This window comes from Phoca vitulina, unplaced genomic scaffold, assembly GCF_004348235.1.
Source record: "Phoca vitulina isolate PV1807 unplaced genomic scaffold, GSC_HSeal_1.0 scaffold33, whole genome shotgun sequence".
NCBI lineage: Eukaryota > Metazoa > Chordata > Mammalia > Carnivora > Phocidae > Phoca > Phoca vitulina.
The window spans coordinates 140,176-156,668 of record NW_022589736.1 but is presented as its reverse complement, the minus strand read 5'-3'; the positions used below and the strand labels follow the sequence as shown (position 1 = coordinate 156,668).

The window sequence follows — 16,493 nt, the reverse complement described above, 5'->3', positions numbered from 1 at the left end:
CCGACCGGGGGGCCTCCAGGGTCAGCCATGTCAGCACGGCTGAGGCATCCCTGAGTCATTGCTGTTGGGGCTTGGGTACTCTCTTTCCCAGCCTTGACCTGACTTGGGGCCAGTCCAGAGCAGCCGGACCCTAAGTTTACAAGCAAAGGCTTCTGGGCACAGAGGTTTCCAAACCTGAAGCCAGCCAGCCACTTCTGAGACTGTGGATCCCCCTGGAGGGGCGGTCTGCTGCCACCACCGCTCCTGTCCCCAGGGACATTGCCCCTGAGCCCAGGACCCTCCCTTGGCTCTTCTGTTTGGGAGCTGGAGCAGGGTTGAGCCAGCTGGGAACTCATGTTCCTTGTCTGCGGCCCTCCCTGTCTCCTGTCTCAGGCACTGGAGGCCTGTTTTGTGACTGGACATTTTCCATGTGTTTCCACTGGGGCCTGGCCGTAATCCAGTGAGGATTCCTCCCTTACCAGGGACCACTGTCCCGCCTGGTGCCTTCTGAGGCTGCAGTCAGCTCCTTCTGGTACTTTTCACGTCCTTGGCCTCTTTGTACATGTCCTTTATAATTTGCCCTACCTGCCCCTGTCTGGCTCTTTTACTCTTGGCCTTCTGCTTTTCTGACCTCTGTATTTCTATTTCCCATTCTCTTTTTTTCCTGGGGAGGAATGGTCTCAGCCTGCTTATTATCCAAACTTTGCAGCTTGGCTTCCAAGATGACACTGTTCTGACGCCGACTGACCTTGAGGACACCTGCATGTGGGCAGCCATTGAGACTCCACCTGCCTCCCTGAATCGGGGCCAGCAGGGTGGCTGCCGCCCTGGCTGGCTCCCGGCTCTCAAGGGAGTTGGAGCAGGAGCGGGGACTGACTGATAATAGCTGCCAGTCAAGGGGCCAAGTGCTATGTGTATGTCGCTTCTAGTCTCCACAACTCTGAGCATTGGACCCCGTCCCAGTCTTATGGATGAGGAAACAGCCGAGAGAGCGGTCCAATAACTTAGCCAACAACCAGAGAGCTGGAAGCTGGGGTTCAGGTCCAGGGATTTCATTGTGTAAAGAATACCCCTGCTTCCATGCATCCCAACGACTACTGGCTGGCTAGTGCATGTTATGAGGTGGGGCTGTCCAAAAAGAGTAAGACAGACTGTAGACTCGAACTTCAGGCTGCTGGACTCAGCCGGAGATGGCGAGTCGGGGAGCAGGTCATCAGCCAGATGCCAGAAAGCTGCGGACTAGTGGGAGCCCAGGCAGAACTTGGTTGTGTCTGGCAGGTCTCAGTGGGATCTAGGGTTGGGTTGCTGGCCGGACTGGTTGAATTAGATGGCTCTTGAAGACGTGAGAAAGAAAGCTGTTTCTTCCCTTCAGCTTGTCTTCATGGCTCCGGTCACTCAGTCAGAAATGGGACTTCTCAGCTTGGCTCAATGTAAGGGGCTGAGGGGGGCTTGTTCACATAAAGCAGGCTTGCAGCTTCCAGGAGCTTGTTTTCTGATGAAAGAGGCAGGAAGGACACTCGTTAAACTTGGTACAAGCTTAGCACAGAGGACGTATTTGCACAGTGCCTATTCATTTGCTTCTTTGGGCTTTATGGCCAGTGTGCCAGGACTTGAACAGCTCAGAGATCTGTCGAGTGAGCCAGGGGATCATTTAAAGACTCCACTCTGGCCTCTGAGGAACTCAGAGACCTGGAGAAACCGTTTCCCCTTTTCATAGCACCGTGGAGAGGAACATGATTCCAAGGGCCCCATGGGTCTCAGTCCACTTCTGCCTAGAGACCCATCCAGAGGCTACCATTCTGGGATAGAGCTGGCGAGAACATTTTTTAACTGGAACTTGGCAATTTAGGAAACATTTGACAAGAACAACTAAGACTGCAGAGGTAGTGGAGATGTCGTGGAAGGGCCTAGAATGTGAGGCTGAAGGGTGTTCGTGACATGGTGGGTGATGGAGAGATAGCTGACTGGGAAGGGGGTCGCCAGGGAAGGGTCTTGGTGTCTCTGGCCTGCTTCCTCCTGGCTTCTGCTCACACCTGGCCTCGCAGCCTTCCGGCCTTGGAGGGCCCCCACCTGGTTGCTCACGCTTCATCTGCGCCTGCGCCGTCAGAGGGAGGGCGAGGGTGAGGGCGGAGGCGGGGAATCGTCCCTGCGGGCTGCCCACCCGCTCCCTGTGCGGCCCAAGGCACGGCCCAGGTCCTTGCTGCAGGGGCTGAGGGCCCAGCTGGCCCTGCTGCCCTCCCCAGGCCGGGGGCGTCTCCCGCACTTGGGTGACTCCGCAGAGTAGCGAGACCGGGCGCGGTCGATGGGGTAGGAGGCCCAACCTCACTAAGGGCCCTCGCGGCGAGGAGGATGGGTTTCCAGAGGGCCCTGCCCACCAGCTCAGACCTTAGTCAGTCAGGGGGCGGGGCGGGGCGAGGGGCGGGCTGCAGCAGAACCGGCCAATCACGACCCTTTTTCTCCCCCACCGCTCCCCAAGCGGCACGGTTGCCCGGCAACATCCGAAAATCTCCGCTTTGAAGCTCTCCCTTTTCCCCTCTGTCCGGTGGCCGTTGCCGAAGGGACTAAGGATGGGGGCCTGGACTGCTGACCTCGCCACCCCCCTAGCCTTCACAGCCGACCCTGGGCCTACTACCGAGGTGCCAAGCCTCCTGCCGTCCTAGAGGGGCCGCGGGCGAGGGCCGGACAGCCCGGGCCAGAGCTGCTTCCGGTTTCGAGCTCCCAGCCCCGGCATCTCGTTGCTGGCTGGGAACTCTGGGAGCCTGATCCCGGCAGCCACCTATGGCCCCTGCACTGGAGCTCGGCGGGCGCCCGGACACCTCCCGCCGGCGCTCTAGCACCTTCCGAGCCCCGGAGCAGGGCCTGACAGTGGTGCTGGGGCGCGGGCGCGGGAACCGTCTGGAGAGAGACCCCTCTTGGGGGTGGGGGGAGCCGGGGAAACTGAGGTGGCCAGTGCGGGGGAAGTGGGGGTGGCTCTGGGTGGCGGGCGGAGGGAGGTAAAGGGCAGGGAAACGTTAAGTAAGGGCTTTGCTGCATTCACTCATTCGTTTTTCAAATACGAAATGAATGCGTGCATTCCAGGTTCTTCGCTAAACGATGAGGAATACGCGATGACAAAGCCAGACAAGATCCTTGCCCTCACGGGGTTCCGGTCTAGTGAGGGAGACTGATAAGCAGATAAGTGACACAAACATTGCTTTCAGGTAGTGACAAATACCAGAAAGAAAGGAACGTGTGAAGCAATGGAGGATGTTAGGAACCGACGGTCAGAGAGGGCCCCTTCAAGGCGGGAACATTTAAGCTGAGACTTGGAGAATGATGAGAAGCCCTTTTACAAGGATTTGGGGGCAGAACCTTCCAAGCAAGGGGAGCAGAATGAATAAAGGCCCCGCTATGAGGAAGAGATTGATGTACCAGGAGCTGAAATGACACCTCTGGTGGGAGGTGCCTGCAGAAGGGGAGGCTAGAAGGTGAGAGTTTCCAGAGACTGTGGGCTGAGGTTTCTCCTTGGTATATGGCGGAGAGTGGAGAAAGGGAGGTTATGAAGATGATCCAACCTTCCTCATCCTCACGCTCCTCTGCCAGCCTGTGGTGTGTGGTCAGTCAGGCTGCCTTGCCTCGGTTGCAAAGACAGCACTCCGTGGCCTGCACCTCTGTCACCTCCTAGAGCACCCCAGTTTTTCTGTTTTCAACTAACAAAGTTCGAGGCTAGTCTTGAAGATTAATACTACAACCCAACAGGCCACTGACCAGAACAAGCTGGACTCAAATGTTCAGGGGAAAGTGGAAAAAATACCTGGAGGGCCTAAATCCGTCAGCTTCTCATGTACCTTATGCTCCTGTGGGCATGCCCCTGTGACAGGTTCCTGGCAATACCTAACTCCCTGGGACTAGTCACTCTTTATTGAGCACTTCCTGTGTGTTAAGAGTTAGTGCTGGGCTCAGTGGTCTACTTGTATTCTCTCATTTATTTAATTCTGATAACAGCCCTGTGAGGCAGTGGATCAGTTAGGATTACAAATAACAGAGATCCAAAATAGCAGGATCTTTTTTTTTTTTTTAAAGATTTTATTTATTTATTTGAGAGAGAGAGACACAGCGAGAGAGGGAACACACGCAGGGGGAGAGGGAGAAGCAGCCTCCCCGCTGAGCAGGGAGCCCAATCGATGCGGGGCTCGATCCCTGAACCCTGGGATCACGACCCGAGCCGAAGGCAGATGCCCAACGACTGAGCCACCCAGGCGCCCCCAAAATAGGATCTTAACCAAGATGTAAGTGTATTTCTCAAGATAATATGTGCAGGTGGGCTGGAGGTAGGCAGCCTATGTCAGGACTGGTGTGGCAGCCCTAACCCACAAAGTCAGCAGGGACCCAGGCTCTTCCTAGCCTGCTGCTCCACCACCATTCAAGTGCTATCTCAGGATCCCAAAACAAGGAGTAGGATTTAACCATACGTGCTGATTTTTAAAATTTTAATCAAATGGGAATACTACATACAACTTTATCTTCATAAATTTGAAGTTGTAGATGAAAGGGATGATTTCCTAGAAAAAACTATCAAAATTTAGTCAGGATGACATGGAAATTCTGAATATCTAATACCCCACCAGAGAAATTATAAAAATAAATATTTTTATGTTCTATTTTTTAAAGCTTTATTTATTTATTTGAGAGAGAGAGAGCACAAGTGGGAGGGACAGAGGGAGAGAGAGAATCCCAGGCAGACTCCATGCCAAGCACAGAACCTGATGCTGGGCTGATTTCATGACCCTGAGATCAGGACCAGAGCCGAAACCCAAGAATCGGTTGCTCAACTGACTGAGCCACCCAGGTACCCCTTATGTTCTTCTTCTTCTTCTTTTTTTTTTTAGATTCCATTTATTCATTTGAGAGAGCGAGAGAGAGAGCACAAGGGGGGGCAGGGGGAGAGGGAGAAGCAGACTCCCCACTGAGCAGGGAGCCTATCGCAGGTGGATCGCAGGCCCCTGGGATCATGACCTGAGCGGAAGGCAGATGCTTAACTGACTGAGCCACCCAGGTGCCCCCCTTATATTCTATTTTTTAAAAAGATTTTATTTATTTATTTAACAGAGAGATATACAGCAAGAGAGAGAACACAAGCAAGGGGGAGCTGGAGCTGGAGAAGCAGGCTCCCCGCTGAGCAGGGAGCCAGATGTGGGGCTTGATCCCAGGACCCTGGGATCATGACCTGAGCCCAAGGCAGATGCTTAACGACTGAGCCACCCAGGTGCCCCTTTATATTCTATTTTTAATGAAAAAAAACCTCTTATTAGGTAGTAATTTAGTTAGGGTATACACTCTGTTTATAATAGAGGTTCAAAATAGCAGTGGCTTAAACTTGGTACCCATTTCTTTCTCACATCACTGCGTGGGTATAAATCCAGGGCTAGTTTGGTGGCTCCACAATCTTCAGGAATCCAGGCACTTTCTGTCTTATTGCTTTGATATCTCTGAGTGTTACTCTCATCTGCATAGTCCACGCCACTATATCCAAATTTCTGTTAGCAGCTGGGAAAAAGAGAATAGGAAGACAGGACCCACCCCTTTCTAGTAAGATAAATACATCACGTCTGCTCACATCTCATTGCCTTCAATTTAATACATGGCCATGCTTAACTGCAGGAGAGGCTGGGAAATCGTTATTCTTTTTTTTTTTTTTTTTTTTAAGACTATTTATTTGAGAGAGAGACAGCATAAACTGGGGTGGGGAGGGGCAGGGGAGAGGGAGAAGCAGACTCCCTGCTGAGTGGGAAGCCTGACATGGGGCTGGATCCCAGGACCCTGAGATCATGACCTGAGCTAAAGGCAGACACTTTAACCAACTAAGCCACCCAGGTGCCCCTACTCCTTATTCTGAATGGCTTTGTGCCCATTGAAAAATTCTTACTGTAGAAGGAGAAAACTGATATTGGGGAACAGCTAGTAGTCTTTTTGCTGCAAATGAGAATAGATGCTCCTTAATATGAGCATGGATATATATCAGGGACAAACAATGGATAATTGTAAATCATTAAAAGTATTTTCATTAAGCAAGACAATAATACCTGTTGTCCTCAATTTTTTACATTGTTTAGAGAATTCTGGACTGAGACTAAGGAAATAATGAGTATAAATTCTGGAAATGAATATAAATCTTCTGGAAAGAAAATCTCGACTTTTATTATTTACACACTATATTTCCTAGGTAGAAAAACAAACTAAAATACTTTCAGAAAGAAAAGAAGTGCTATTGGGTGGTCAATTTCAATGTCATTGTATACAAATAACTTGTCATCTACCGGCAGTGCCCAATAAAATATATGGTAAGTGTACCAGTTATTAATTTATTATTTCTCAGCCCACAATACACACATTTTGTCCCACTTTGTGGTACTAGAGCCTTTCTCCTTTGGTAGCCAACTTGATGTTAGTCTTTGCCAATAGAGGGGGATGGAAGAACACTGTAAGTCCACACCTAGAAAAATGGGCTTTCAAGTTCCTTTTTCTCTGTGCACTTCTCCATGGGGCCAGTAGAGAGAGGGGAGGGAGCCCAGGAGCATCCACTTCAGCAGTGTTCACAGAGAGGACTCATGCCCTCCAGCGAATTGTTCAAGCAAATGCTGGAAGGTGGGTGTTTGTATAAATGACTTGCAAATACAGAAAACTGTAAACAGTCTAAATGTCCAAGAGTAAGGAACTTTAAATAAAATATGGAACTTCCATACTATGGAATACTATGTAGCCTGCAAAACAGATGCATTTTATTTATACATGGTGATATAGAAAGATATCCTTTTTTTTTTTTTAAGATTTTATTTATGGGGGCACCTGGGTGGCTCAGATCGCTAAGCATCTGCCTTTGGCTCAGGTCATGATCCCAGGGTCCTGGGATTGAGCCCCGCATATGGCTGCCTGCTCAGCAGGAAGCCTGCTTCTCCCTCTCCCTCTACTGCTCCCCCTGCTTGTGCTCTGGTAAGCAAGAGACCCTGGGATCATGACCTGAGCTGCAGGCAGACGCTTAGCCAACTGAGCCACCCAGGCGCCCTAGAGATATCCTTGATAGACTTTTGAGTCAACAAAACATTACTTACATAGAATTATTCAAATTTATATAAGAAATATTCATGGACATAGAAGTGTAAAAACAGACTAAAATATTAATAATGCTCACTGTGTGGGAAACAAAGGCAGAAGAAAAAATTATTAAATTTACTTTAGATTCTAGAGCCCACTGACAAGTCCTTGAAACAGAGTGACATTCCTCTAGGGACTCAACTGCCTCAATGTTAAGACTTTGCTAAGGGCAAAAGGCAATCCTAGCCTGAGCGCCACCCCCCCCAGGATCCTGTAAGTCTACTTTAACATATAAAAATTCCTTTGGGAACTTCCTTTATCTCTAAACCCCCCAAGGTACGTGTTGGCAATCATCCCCCAAGCCTATGGCTCTCCGATATACATCTGAAGGGTCTCATGACCAAGGTTTTATTAGACGGTCATAAATGACCTTTTCCCAAAAATAGCTAGCCAGCTCAAGGTCCTGGAAACCTTGCTTCCAAAATTCCTTAGAGACTTACGCTATCCCTAACCACCTCCCAACTTGAAAGTATATAAGTATGTAATGGGCCACTCCTCATGACCCCGGTGCAGCTCTTTCTGCCCACGGGTTCTGTCCCTGTGCTTTAATAAAATCACCTTTTTGCACCAAAGATGTCTCAAGAGATCCTTCTTGGCCGTGGGCTTCAAACCCTAACGTCTTTCCTATATCACTCACTTCGGAATGGCCTTATTAAGAATATATTTTTTACCTCCAGTTATTTTTGCCTTCAGTTAGTCAACAAATATTGTGCCAGGCACAAATCCAGATGCTAGGAGTAGGGCAGTGAAAACGCTGACCTCACCGAGCTTACAGTCCCGTATTAGGGAACAAATATTACGTAGGTGTGTCAGGTAGTGACAAAAGGAAGAAAAATAAGGTAGGGCAGAAGTATGGCGGCGGGGCGGGGGGGCGGGGGGGAGGCGCTGTTTATATAGAGTTAGGAAAAGCCAATGGAGGGAGCGACATTTGAGCAGATTGGGGGTGCTAGCTTTGTGGATATAGATAGCTTTATAATTTTCCATACTTTCTAAATTTTTTCTACACTAGGCATGCAATAATTGCATAATCAAAACAAATAAAAGGAGAGCTCTTCATATTTCAGGAAAAGATCTGGAGCCACAGATCTGCAGGTAGAGAAGTAGAGTGTGGGAGCAGGTACAAATGCATGGAAAGGAGAACCCAGAGCTCCCCAGCAGGGACCCCGCCGGCCCGCAGAGGAACCTGCCGGTGGGAGAGCGGGGGGCTCCCCGGGGTCAGCGTCCCCGTGGGCCGCGTCCTGCCGCACGACCTCGGCCGAGGTGCGAAGACTCGCCGCAGGAGGCTCCGCATCCCTCACTGGACTGCATTTCCCAGGAAGCTCCACGCCCCGCTAGGAGCGGCTAAAGACTTTGGCGAGGGCGGGGCCAAGAAGCTGGAAATTAGTATCCCGGGGCGAGCAGCGCGCTGGCCTTCGGCCCTCCGCCCTCCACCCACTCGAGGAAAGAACCGGAGGCGGAAGGAAGAGTCCATTCTCAGCGGATCCCTTCCGGCGTTTGGGGCACTCTACTCGTAGCTGGGCCAGACGCCGTGTCGGCCCAACAAACCAGCCTTGGCTTTCCCTTTTCGCCCTTCACGGACCAGCAGGCCAGAGAAATGTGAAAGAACGAGTCTAGAAGCGAACCTCAGCTCGGGGGCATAGGTGGGCGCCGCTGCCTCCTGATTGGCCAACTCTGGGAATTCTCCCCGTTCATTGGCTATCCGTCAGGGAGAAGGCGGGCTCAATGGGCGAAGGGCTTTCTGGGCGTGTAGTTCGAGGGCTTGCTGCGGCGCATGCGCTCTGTTGTTTCCCGGCGAGCCACGCGCGAACTTCCGGCGCGGGGAGCTGGCGACGGAACTAGGAACGCCTGGGCAGTTGTGGGCGGTGTGTGTCTCGGGGGCGGGACCGGCGACGCGGAGCTCCGAGATCCAGCGCTGGGCTGCGGGCGGCAGGGGCCAGCGCCCCGAGACAGAGGCCGAAGGTGGCGCGCGCTGCTGGGAAGTGCTGGGGGTGGGGTCACCTGCTCCCGCCGTGCCCGCCCGCCGCTTCTCAGCTGAGCGCAGGCGAGGCTGCTGGGGTCGGAGCGCGGTGCTTCGGCCAGGTCCGCGTTCCCGCTCGCCGCGTCCTGCCGAGCGACCCTGGTGAGTCCCTGGTCCTGTCCGAGCGGAGCCTTCTCCTCGGTCACTGGAGGATGAGAATGGAGCGCGTACCTTTCAGGGGTGTTGTGAGGAGTGGAAGAATAAAGTAAAGTGCTTAGTGTGTAGTGGAGAAGGACTGGAAACAAGCTGAATGCCTCACTCAGGTACCTGTTAAGAAACTGGAGCGCATCCACACCGTGCAATCTCCCAGAGTGGCTAATGAAGAAGCATTGTTAGGTGGAAAAGGAAGATACAAAATAGTATGTGCAGTAAGACCTCATTTATGTAAAACACACAAAAACACTTATTTTTCCCGTTTCTATGGATACATTTTCAGTGAATGGACAGGGAAAAGTCCAGGAGGTCACATGTCATACTGTTTATGGGGGGGGGTGCAACTGCATTTGGAAGGGAGTTTCTATTTTATGTGTTTCTGTATTAAGTCCCCCTGCCTTTTTTATTATAATGGTCTGTGTTACTTTTTTTGTTGAAACAAAAGAGCAATTAAAGAAAATTTCAAAATATATACTTTTCGGGACTATTGTAAGGAGTAGCAATGTAAGGTACAAATATGTGTCACTCATTCGTATGTACCTGTGGATAAATGGCTTAGCCTGGTGTCTGTGAGCTCTTTGTTGACACCCCAGGGCCAAGATGTGTTTTGGAATTCAGAAGTTTTCAGATTTGACGAAGGTAATACGGTACACATGGTATATCACGTAACTCCACCAGCAGAATCTGCAGCAATACTCAATAATCAAATGTATTAATTACTTTTTTTGTTACTGAAGTGTAATACGCATACAGAAATACGCATGGTAAGTACAGCTTGGTGAATATTTACAAGCTGAAGAAATACATAAATATTTTTGCTGTAAAACATAGAAACATTTATGTTAAGTGAGATAAGTGGAGATTATGAATATGCTCACATCAGTAGGCCAGGTAGTAAAAACCTGGCAGTTTTGGATTTTAAAGCTGAGGATAAGGGGCTGTAGACCTGTATTGGTAGTCACACGAGCAAGGCATTATGGGAGAGCCTAAAAAAGACTTCAGGGCCAGGAAAGGACAGGAGCAGGCTGGCGGTGTTTGCTCATTTACTGCCCCCCTCCTGCTTTTTGCTCTTTCCCCAGGAATACGTGTCCAGATGTCCACCTGGCTGCCACAGGGGATCCCTTTGGGAGACTGAAGGGCAGGCTCCCAGGCCAAGGTTGAGGCCAACCAGTCCTGAGCTTTAGGCCAGGGGAATGGCAGCACCCCCGGAGCCTCAGGATGAGGCCCCTGGGGAGGGAGAAGGGCTGCTGATTGTGAAGGTGGAAGATTCCTCCTGGGAGCAGGACTCTGCCCAGCAAGAAGACAACAGGGATTCTGAGGTCTGTCGCCAGCGCTTTCGGCATTTTTGCTATAGGGATGTGGGCGGGCCCCATGAGGCCTTCAGTCAGCTCTGGGAGCTCTGCTGCCGCTGGCTTCGGCCGGAGCTGCACACCAAGGAGCAGATCCTGGAGCTGCTGGTGCTGGAGCAGTTCCTGAGTGTGCTGCCCGGAGGCGTCCAGGACTGGGTTCGAGAGCGGTGTCCAGGGAGTGGCGAGGAGGCCGTTGCCTTGGTGGAGGTCCTGCAGAAACAGCCAGTGAAAGCATGGTCGCAGGTGAGGGTCCCCTCCCACACCCAGAGGCACCTGGCTGAAGAGAGGTGGCCATCTCCATATAAACAAGTCCTCCAGGGGTGGTGGGGATGCAGAGCCAGAGGGAGCATCCACAGGAGTGCATCCTAACAGGTGTTGCCTTTCTGACAGACACTGTCCGAATGAATCTGGTTTCTTTTTGGTGGCTTTGGAGGGCAGCAGCAGGACCAAAGTGGGCATGTTCCAGGAAGGCAGTTTTAGCTCCACACAGGTTCTGCAAATGTTTTTTTATGTTCTGCTGTAGGCCAGGCCCTGGGGATACAGTCATGTGTAATGAGAGCAGCAGAGTAGGTATGAGAAGGTAGCTGTCCATGTGAACCCTGCTCTCTGTGGGGTGTTGGATTCTTGACCCTGGGGAAGGTGCTAATGAGTGGCTGGGGTGTGGAGTTCCGCCCTTGGCATGGAGGTCTGCCCCCACACCCCCTTACTAAGTGGCTCTGTGATTTGGCCTTTGGGAGCTGTTCTTGCCTCATGCTTGATCAGGGAGTGTCTGTGGGCACACAGCACTGCCTGGTGTCACCTTCTCCTCTGGATGTTTCTGGGACCCCATGTGGATCTCCTTCCCCACCCCCCTGCATCCTGAGGGACGTGTCCTATGTCTCCTTCCCAGGGATTAAGCTCTGTCTCCCCCATCTGGTCTCGGTGCTGATGAGCATGTTGTGGTTCCTGCACAGGAAGTGCCCTCAGAGGACGTGGAACCTGAGGCTACAGTCCAGGGACCCCAGGCCAAGGGGCTTCCCATGAAGGTGGGGGCACGAAGCTGGCCACCTGTACCTTGGGAGCAGCACAGCCATGGTGGTGAGTAAGCTTGTAGGCACAGATCGCTGGGCAGGGGCTTGGGTCCTTCCAGGGCGTTGCCCTCAGGGTAGCAGGAAGGATATTTCTTTCTTTCTTTTTTTTTTTTTTTTTTAAGATTTTATTTATTTATTTGACAGAGACATAGCGAGAGAGGGAACACAAGCAGGGGGAGTGGGAGAGGGAGAAGCAGGCTTTCCGCGGAGCAGGGAGCCCGATGCGGGGCTTGATCCCAGAATCCTGGGATCATGACCTGAGCTGAAGGCAGATGCTTAGCGACTGAGCCACCCAGGCGCCCCAGGAAGGGTATTTCTGTTGTAGGAAGCCTAGGAATGTGTGTGCATGTACATGTGTGAGAGCTCACTCCTGGCCTGGGCTGGTCTCTGTGAACCTCTGTTCTTTTCCTTCAGCCCAGCTTCCTGCTCTTAAAGAAGGGAGTACCAGAGAGACAACCGATACCTGCTTTACCTCTGAGGTCCATGTGAGTTACCAGTCCATTTGTCCCCTCTGAGGCCCTCGGTGCTGTCGAGTCCCTAAAATGGGCCTTGTCTTCTCATCAAGGCCTCTTCCATCCATCCTGGTCCTGCCTGGACGTATCCTGTTCCCCATCCCAAGGGGGAGTCCAGAGTGGCAGTCCTGAGCCAGGTTGTGTGTGTGTTTTTTTTTTTTTAAACCTCATTCTAGGGACCTGTGACATTTGGAGACATTCCTTTCTATTTCTCCCGGGAAGAGTGGGGGTCTCTGGACCCTGCTCAGAGGGAACTCTTTTGGGACATAAAGCGAGAGAACTCCCGGAATGTTGCCCTGGGTAAGCAGTGGGTGCCCTTGGGGTCCTTGGCTCCTCTGAACTGGAAGCAACAGCCTTCTTGGGGGTCCCGGTGACAGAGGGTGGGCGCAAGCAGGCCGTACACCCCCGTATGTCCCTGCTGGAATCCTCAGTCTTTCCATCTTCTCCTTAGCTGGCTGGAAAGTGGGCTTTCGCTGGTTATTTTCAAGAGCCCTGGGTGATTTTCCGTTTGTGCCAGTGTTCATTTTTCTTTGCCTTTGAGTGTGTGTTACCATAAGATGAGTGCTTGCAACGTGTCAGCACTGTGCTGAGCTCTCATATGGGCATTTTCTTGTGGTTCTCACAACCTGCTGGATAGAGGTGTAGTCCCGGTTCACAGACGAGGGATCTGAGTCTCAGGTCAACGGACACTGAAGGGGCTGCGCTGGGACTCTGTACAGTAGTTGTGAGGTCCCCTTAGCCCCACGAAGAGGGGTTGACAGAACACCCGTTGTCCGCGTGCCAAGGCGTGGGCTCTGCTCTTCGGAGGCCACCCTCCTGGAGCTCCTCTCTTCGTTAGAGCCTTTCTGAGCACTGTCTGGGGATCGTCTCATTTAATCCACATGACACAGTGGGCAGGCTAGGATCATTCCCTGTCCAAATCTGTTGTTGAGTTTAAGGGACAAAAGCTTATGGAATAAGAGCAGCCACATTGGCTGAACCCATGTAGGTTCTCAGTTTCTGGTAAGAAATACTAAGGGTTTGGATAACTTACAAACTACCTGAATTTATTCAGTTTTGGAGTTTGAATAGCCAAGGTTCAGAGGGTGGGACATGGGATGCCAGTATGGACACTGGCATGGAAGTGTTGGGCGTATAATTAGTAAGTGTCTATGCAGCGCGCATCAGCCCAGCTGGACCCTAGGCCTCTGCCTCTGAAGTGTTTCTCCGTGAGCAGTTTATCATGTCCCTATTTTATGGGCGAGGAAACTGAGGCTGGGGTCCTGTGCCGCCCTGGGCTTTCTGGACCTGAGTCCTGTTTCTGCCTTGCCCCAGCTCTGGTCCCGGAACCCAGTGGAACTGAAGAGGCCACCCCCTCTCGGCTTGCAGGTGTGGGGCTCCAGAGCCAAAGCGAGCGATCCGGGCTGGAGGAGGCGGTGACGGCGCTGCCGGGCCAGGCCAGCGGTGGCGGCGGCGGCGGCGGGCGCGGCGACGTGACTGTGTCCTGGAACCCCGAGGAGCCCGAGGCCTGGGACGGCGAGGCCCGGCCGGGGGCGCCCGTGGGCCGCGCGGTGGGGGCGCGGAGGGGGCGGCCGCCTGCGCGCCGGCGGCCGCTGCGAGACCTGGCGGCCGAGAAGCCGCACAGCTGCGGCCAGTGCGGCAAGCGCTTCCGCTGGGGCTCGGACCTGGCGCGCCACCAGCGCACGCACACGGGCGAGAAGCCGCACAAGTGCCAGGCGTGCGAGAAGAGCTTCCGCAGCTCGTCGGACCTGCTGCGCCACCAGGGCGTGCACACGGGCCAGAAGCCCTTCTCCTGCTCCCAGTGCGGCAAGAGCTTCAGCCGCAGCGCCTACCTGGCCGACCACCAGCGCATCCACACGGGCGAGAAGCCCTTCGGCTGCAGCGAGTGCGGCAAGAGCTTCTCGCTGCGCTCCTACCTGCTGGACCACCGGCGCGTGCACACGGGCGAGCGGCCCTTCGGCTGCGGCGAGTGCGACAAGAGCTTCAAGCAGCGCGCCCACCTCATCGCCCACCAGAGCCTGCACGCCAAGATGGCCCAGCCTGTGGGCTGAGGGCTGGCGAGGGCCCTGCGGCTGACCCGGAGTGGGGGCTGGGGGGGATGGTGTCCCCAGGGCGAAGCAGCCACAGGCCCCCGGTGTTCTCTCCCCCCATCTGCGGCCTCCATCCTGGCTGCCTGCCCCGCCTCGCCCCCAGGCCTAGCCTACACTCCCAGGGAGTGGAAAGTCCCCACCACCTCGCGGCCATTCCCCTTCTTGCTTCCCGGGTTTCTCTTGTCCTTTGGCTTCCTGGTGCCCCAGCACATTCCTGGCCCGTGGCCTCAGCGTGGGAGAAAGGCCTGGGCATCAAGGAAGTGTGAGGACTCTGGCAGGGCCTGGGGTCCCCCGCCCCCCGGCCTTGCTTGCCCCATGGCTCTTTGTTGCTGGCCATGTCAGCTGAGTCCGTGGGCCGGGCCCTCTGCCCTGCCAAGCTGTGCCTTCTGGTGGGTGTGGAGGACAGGCCTTGACCTGCAGGATGCTTCTGGGTTCTGGGAGGGACAGCCCATCCCTGGGAGGATCTGGGTCCTGGGTGTGGCCACGGGCTTTCCAGCCCCATCCCTCCCCATTTCCAGGCTGTGACCACTTTGCCCCGACTGGAGACATGGAAACTGCCTGCCTCTGCTCGAAGCTGACTTGCCCCCAAGCGAGTCCCTGAGAGCGACCCCTGCCAATCTGGTGTGGGTGGTGGTGGCTCCAGGGACAGGAAGCCTACACTGAAGACCAAGGACAGGGCTGGTGGAGGCTGGCTGCTCCCCACTGCTCCCCTCTCCAGAGGTGTGGGGTTCGTGATACTTAACACTAGCACTCTGTTAGCGCTTTGTCGCTGACTCCCTAAGCACTGCATTCCATGGTGCCGTCCGCATTGTCTGCAGATGGGCATTCGCAGGGACAGACCACAGGCTCTCCAAAGGAGCTCGGCTCTGCTGGTCTCAAAAGGGCAGCAGAAGATGTTGAATAAATAACGGAAACTTCCTCTAGGCTGATCTGTTCTTAATGTGGTTGCTGGGTGGAGGTACTGGAATTCATGTCTCTCTGCCTCCTGGTTTGGGGCTGCCCGGGGCACTGGTGCTGGGTGGTCACCAGGTGGAGCCACATTCTTGGCTTCCAGGTTGGCTGGGCCGCAAAGAACAGCCATGAGTCTCAGGACTCTCACTGGCCTGTGTCAGCCAGTGTGAGCCGTGGACCAGGGGCAGCTCAGGATGGGACAGCTGGAGGCACCCCTCGCCACCCCGGCAGGACAACGCGGGAGCTGAGCAGGTCATTGCCAGGCCACTCCTTTTCTCCTCAATGGCGACCTGAAGAAACAGGCTTGGGTGTGGGGTGACTGGTGGGGGGCACGGTGTGCTCTTGCTGCTCAAGGAGATCCAGAACTCTAAGCTGGTCCCTCTGCTCAGATCCCTTAGCGGGAGTGGACTCCTGGGTCAGAATGGACCCTGCCCCATTCCCCACCCAGCCCTTGACATCTCACCCCTCGCCTGCCAAGGCCTCCACCTGGAGCCTGCACAGAGCTGGTGGGTGCACGGTCAGAGGTCCTTACATCCCCACAGAGCCCTTCCCAGTTTGCCTGGTAGTAGCCTCACTGGACTGCCTAAAGGGTGGTGGGGGCAGGTGGCGACAGAACGTTCTGTCCCTTAGTCTGTGCACCAGTCTTTCTGGCCCCAGGGTCCTTCCTCAGCCAGCCCCCCATTTAACACTTGCTTCATCCTGAGCTCGCTATGATGGACCCCATTTCCTGGATGAAGCAACTGGGGCCCCATTGTGGACAGATGACTCCAGTTGGGGTTTCTGTCTGTGAGACAGCACCCATCACCACTTCTCATACCCTTGTGCTCAAGGCTGCAGTGTGCACATGTGTGGGTGGTGTGGGTGCTGTGCAGGAGTGAGTAGGGGGTGGTGAGAGCCCTGCATGGATTTTTTTGGTGCTGGTGGCTGGCTCAGAAGGGAGATACTCCTGTGTAACGAGATCAGATAGGAGGTGGGCCAAGAGCTAAGAAGCGGATTGGGCATAGACTCCTGGCTCAGGTGGGGGCATGCCAATGCCAGCCAGGAAGTAGCCCGCTGGAGCCAGAGAACAGGACAGGGACTGAAGCAGTGGGGGCCCAAGACCCAGGGTTCCAGGGAAGGAGCAGAGTCCAGCTCAGCTCATAAACAGAGCTGATAGGACAGGGCTCAGGGAAAGGGCAAGTATTGGGACCTGGGGCATCGGCATCAGGGCCAGGGGTAAGCTCGGTGCTCAGAGGAAGACC

At 53.8% G+C, this 16,493-nt stretch overlaps 1 protein-coding gene across 1 annotated transcript; it reads left to right on the top strand.

Moving 5' to 3' along the window:
* Nucleotides 1-8,917: 8,917 nt before the first annotated feature.
* ZNF213 (zinc finger protein 213) lies at nucleotides 8,918-15,234 on the top strand. The gene is made up of 6 exons (XM_032426039.1): nucleotides 8,918-9,229; nucleotides 10,360-10,872; nucleotides 11,583-11,706; nucleotides 12,114-12,184; nucleotides 12,388-12,511; nucleotides 13,580-15,234. Exons 2-6 carry the CDS (start codon nucleotides 10,474-10,476, stop codon nucleotides 14,260-14,262), a joined length of 1,401 nt encoding a protein of 466 aa, XP_032281930.1. The 5' UTR covers nucleotides 8,918-9,229; nucleotides 10,360-10,473; the 3' UTR covers nucleotides 14,263-15,234.
* The last annotated feature ends 1,259 nt before the right edge of the window (nucleotides 15,235-16,493 follow it).

Coding starts and splice junctions, on each gene's coding strand:
- ZNF213 (XM_032426039.1), top strand. CDS start 10,474: ATGGCAGCACCCCCGGAGCCTCAGGATGAGGCCCCTGGGGAGGGAGAA. Junction 11,707..12,113: donor GGAGCAGCACAGCCATGGTG/GTGAGTAAGCTT, acceptor CTTTTCCTTCAG/CCCAGCTTCCTGCTCTTAAA. Junction 12,512..13,579: donor CTCCCGGAATGTTGCCCTGG/GTAAGCAGTGGG, acceptor CTCGGCTTGCAG/GTGTGGGGCTCCAGAGCCAA.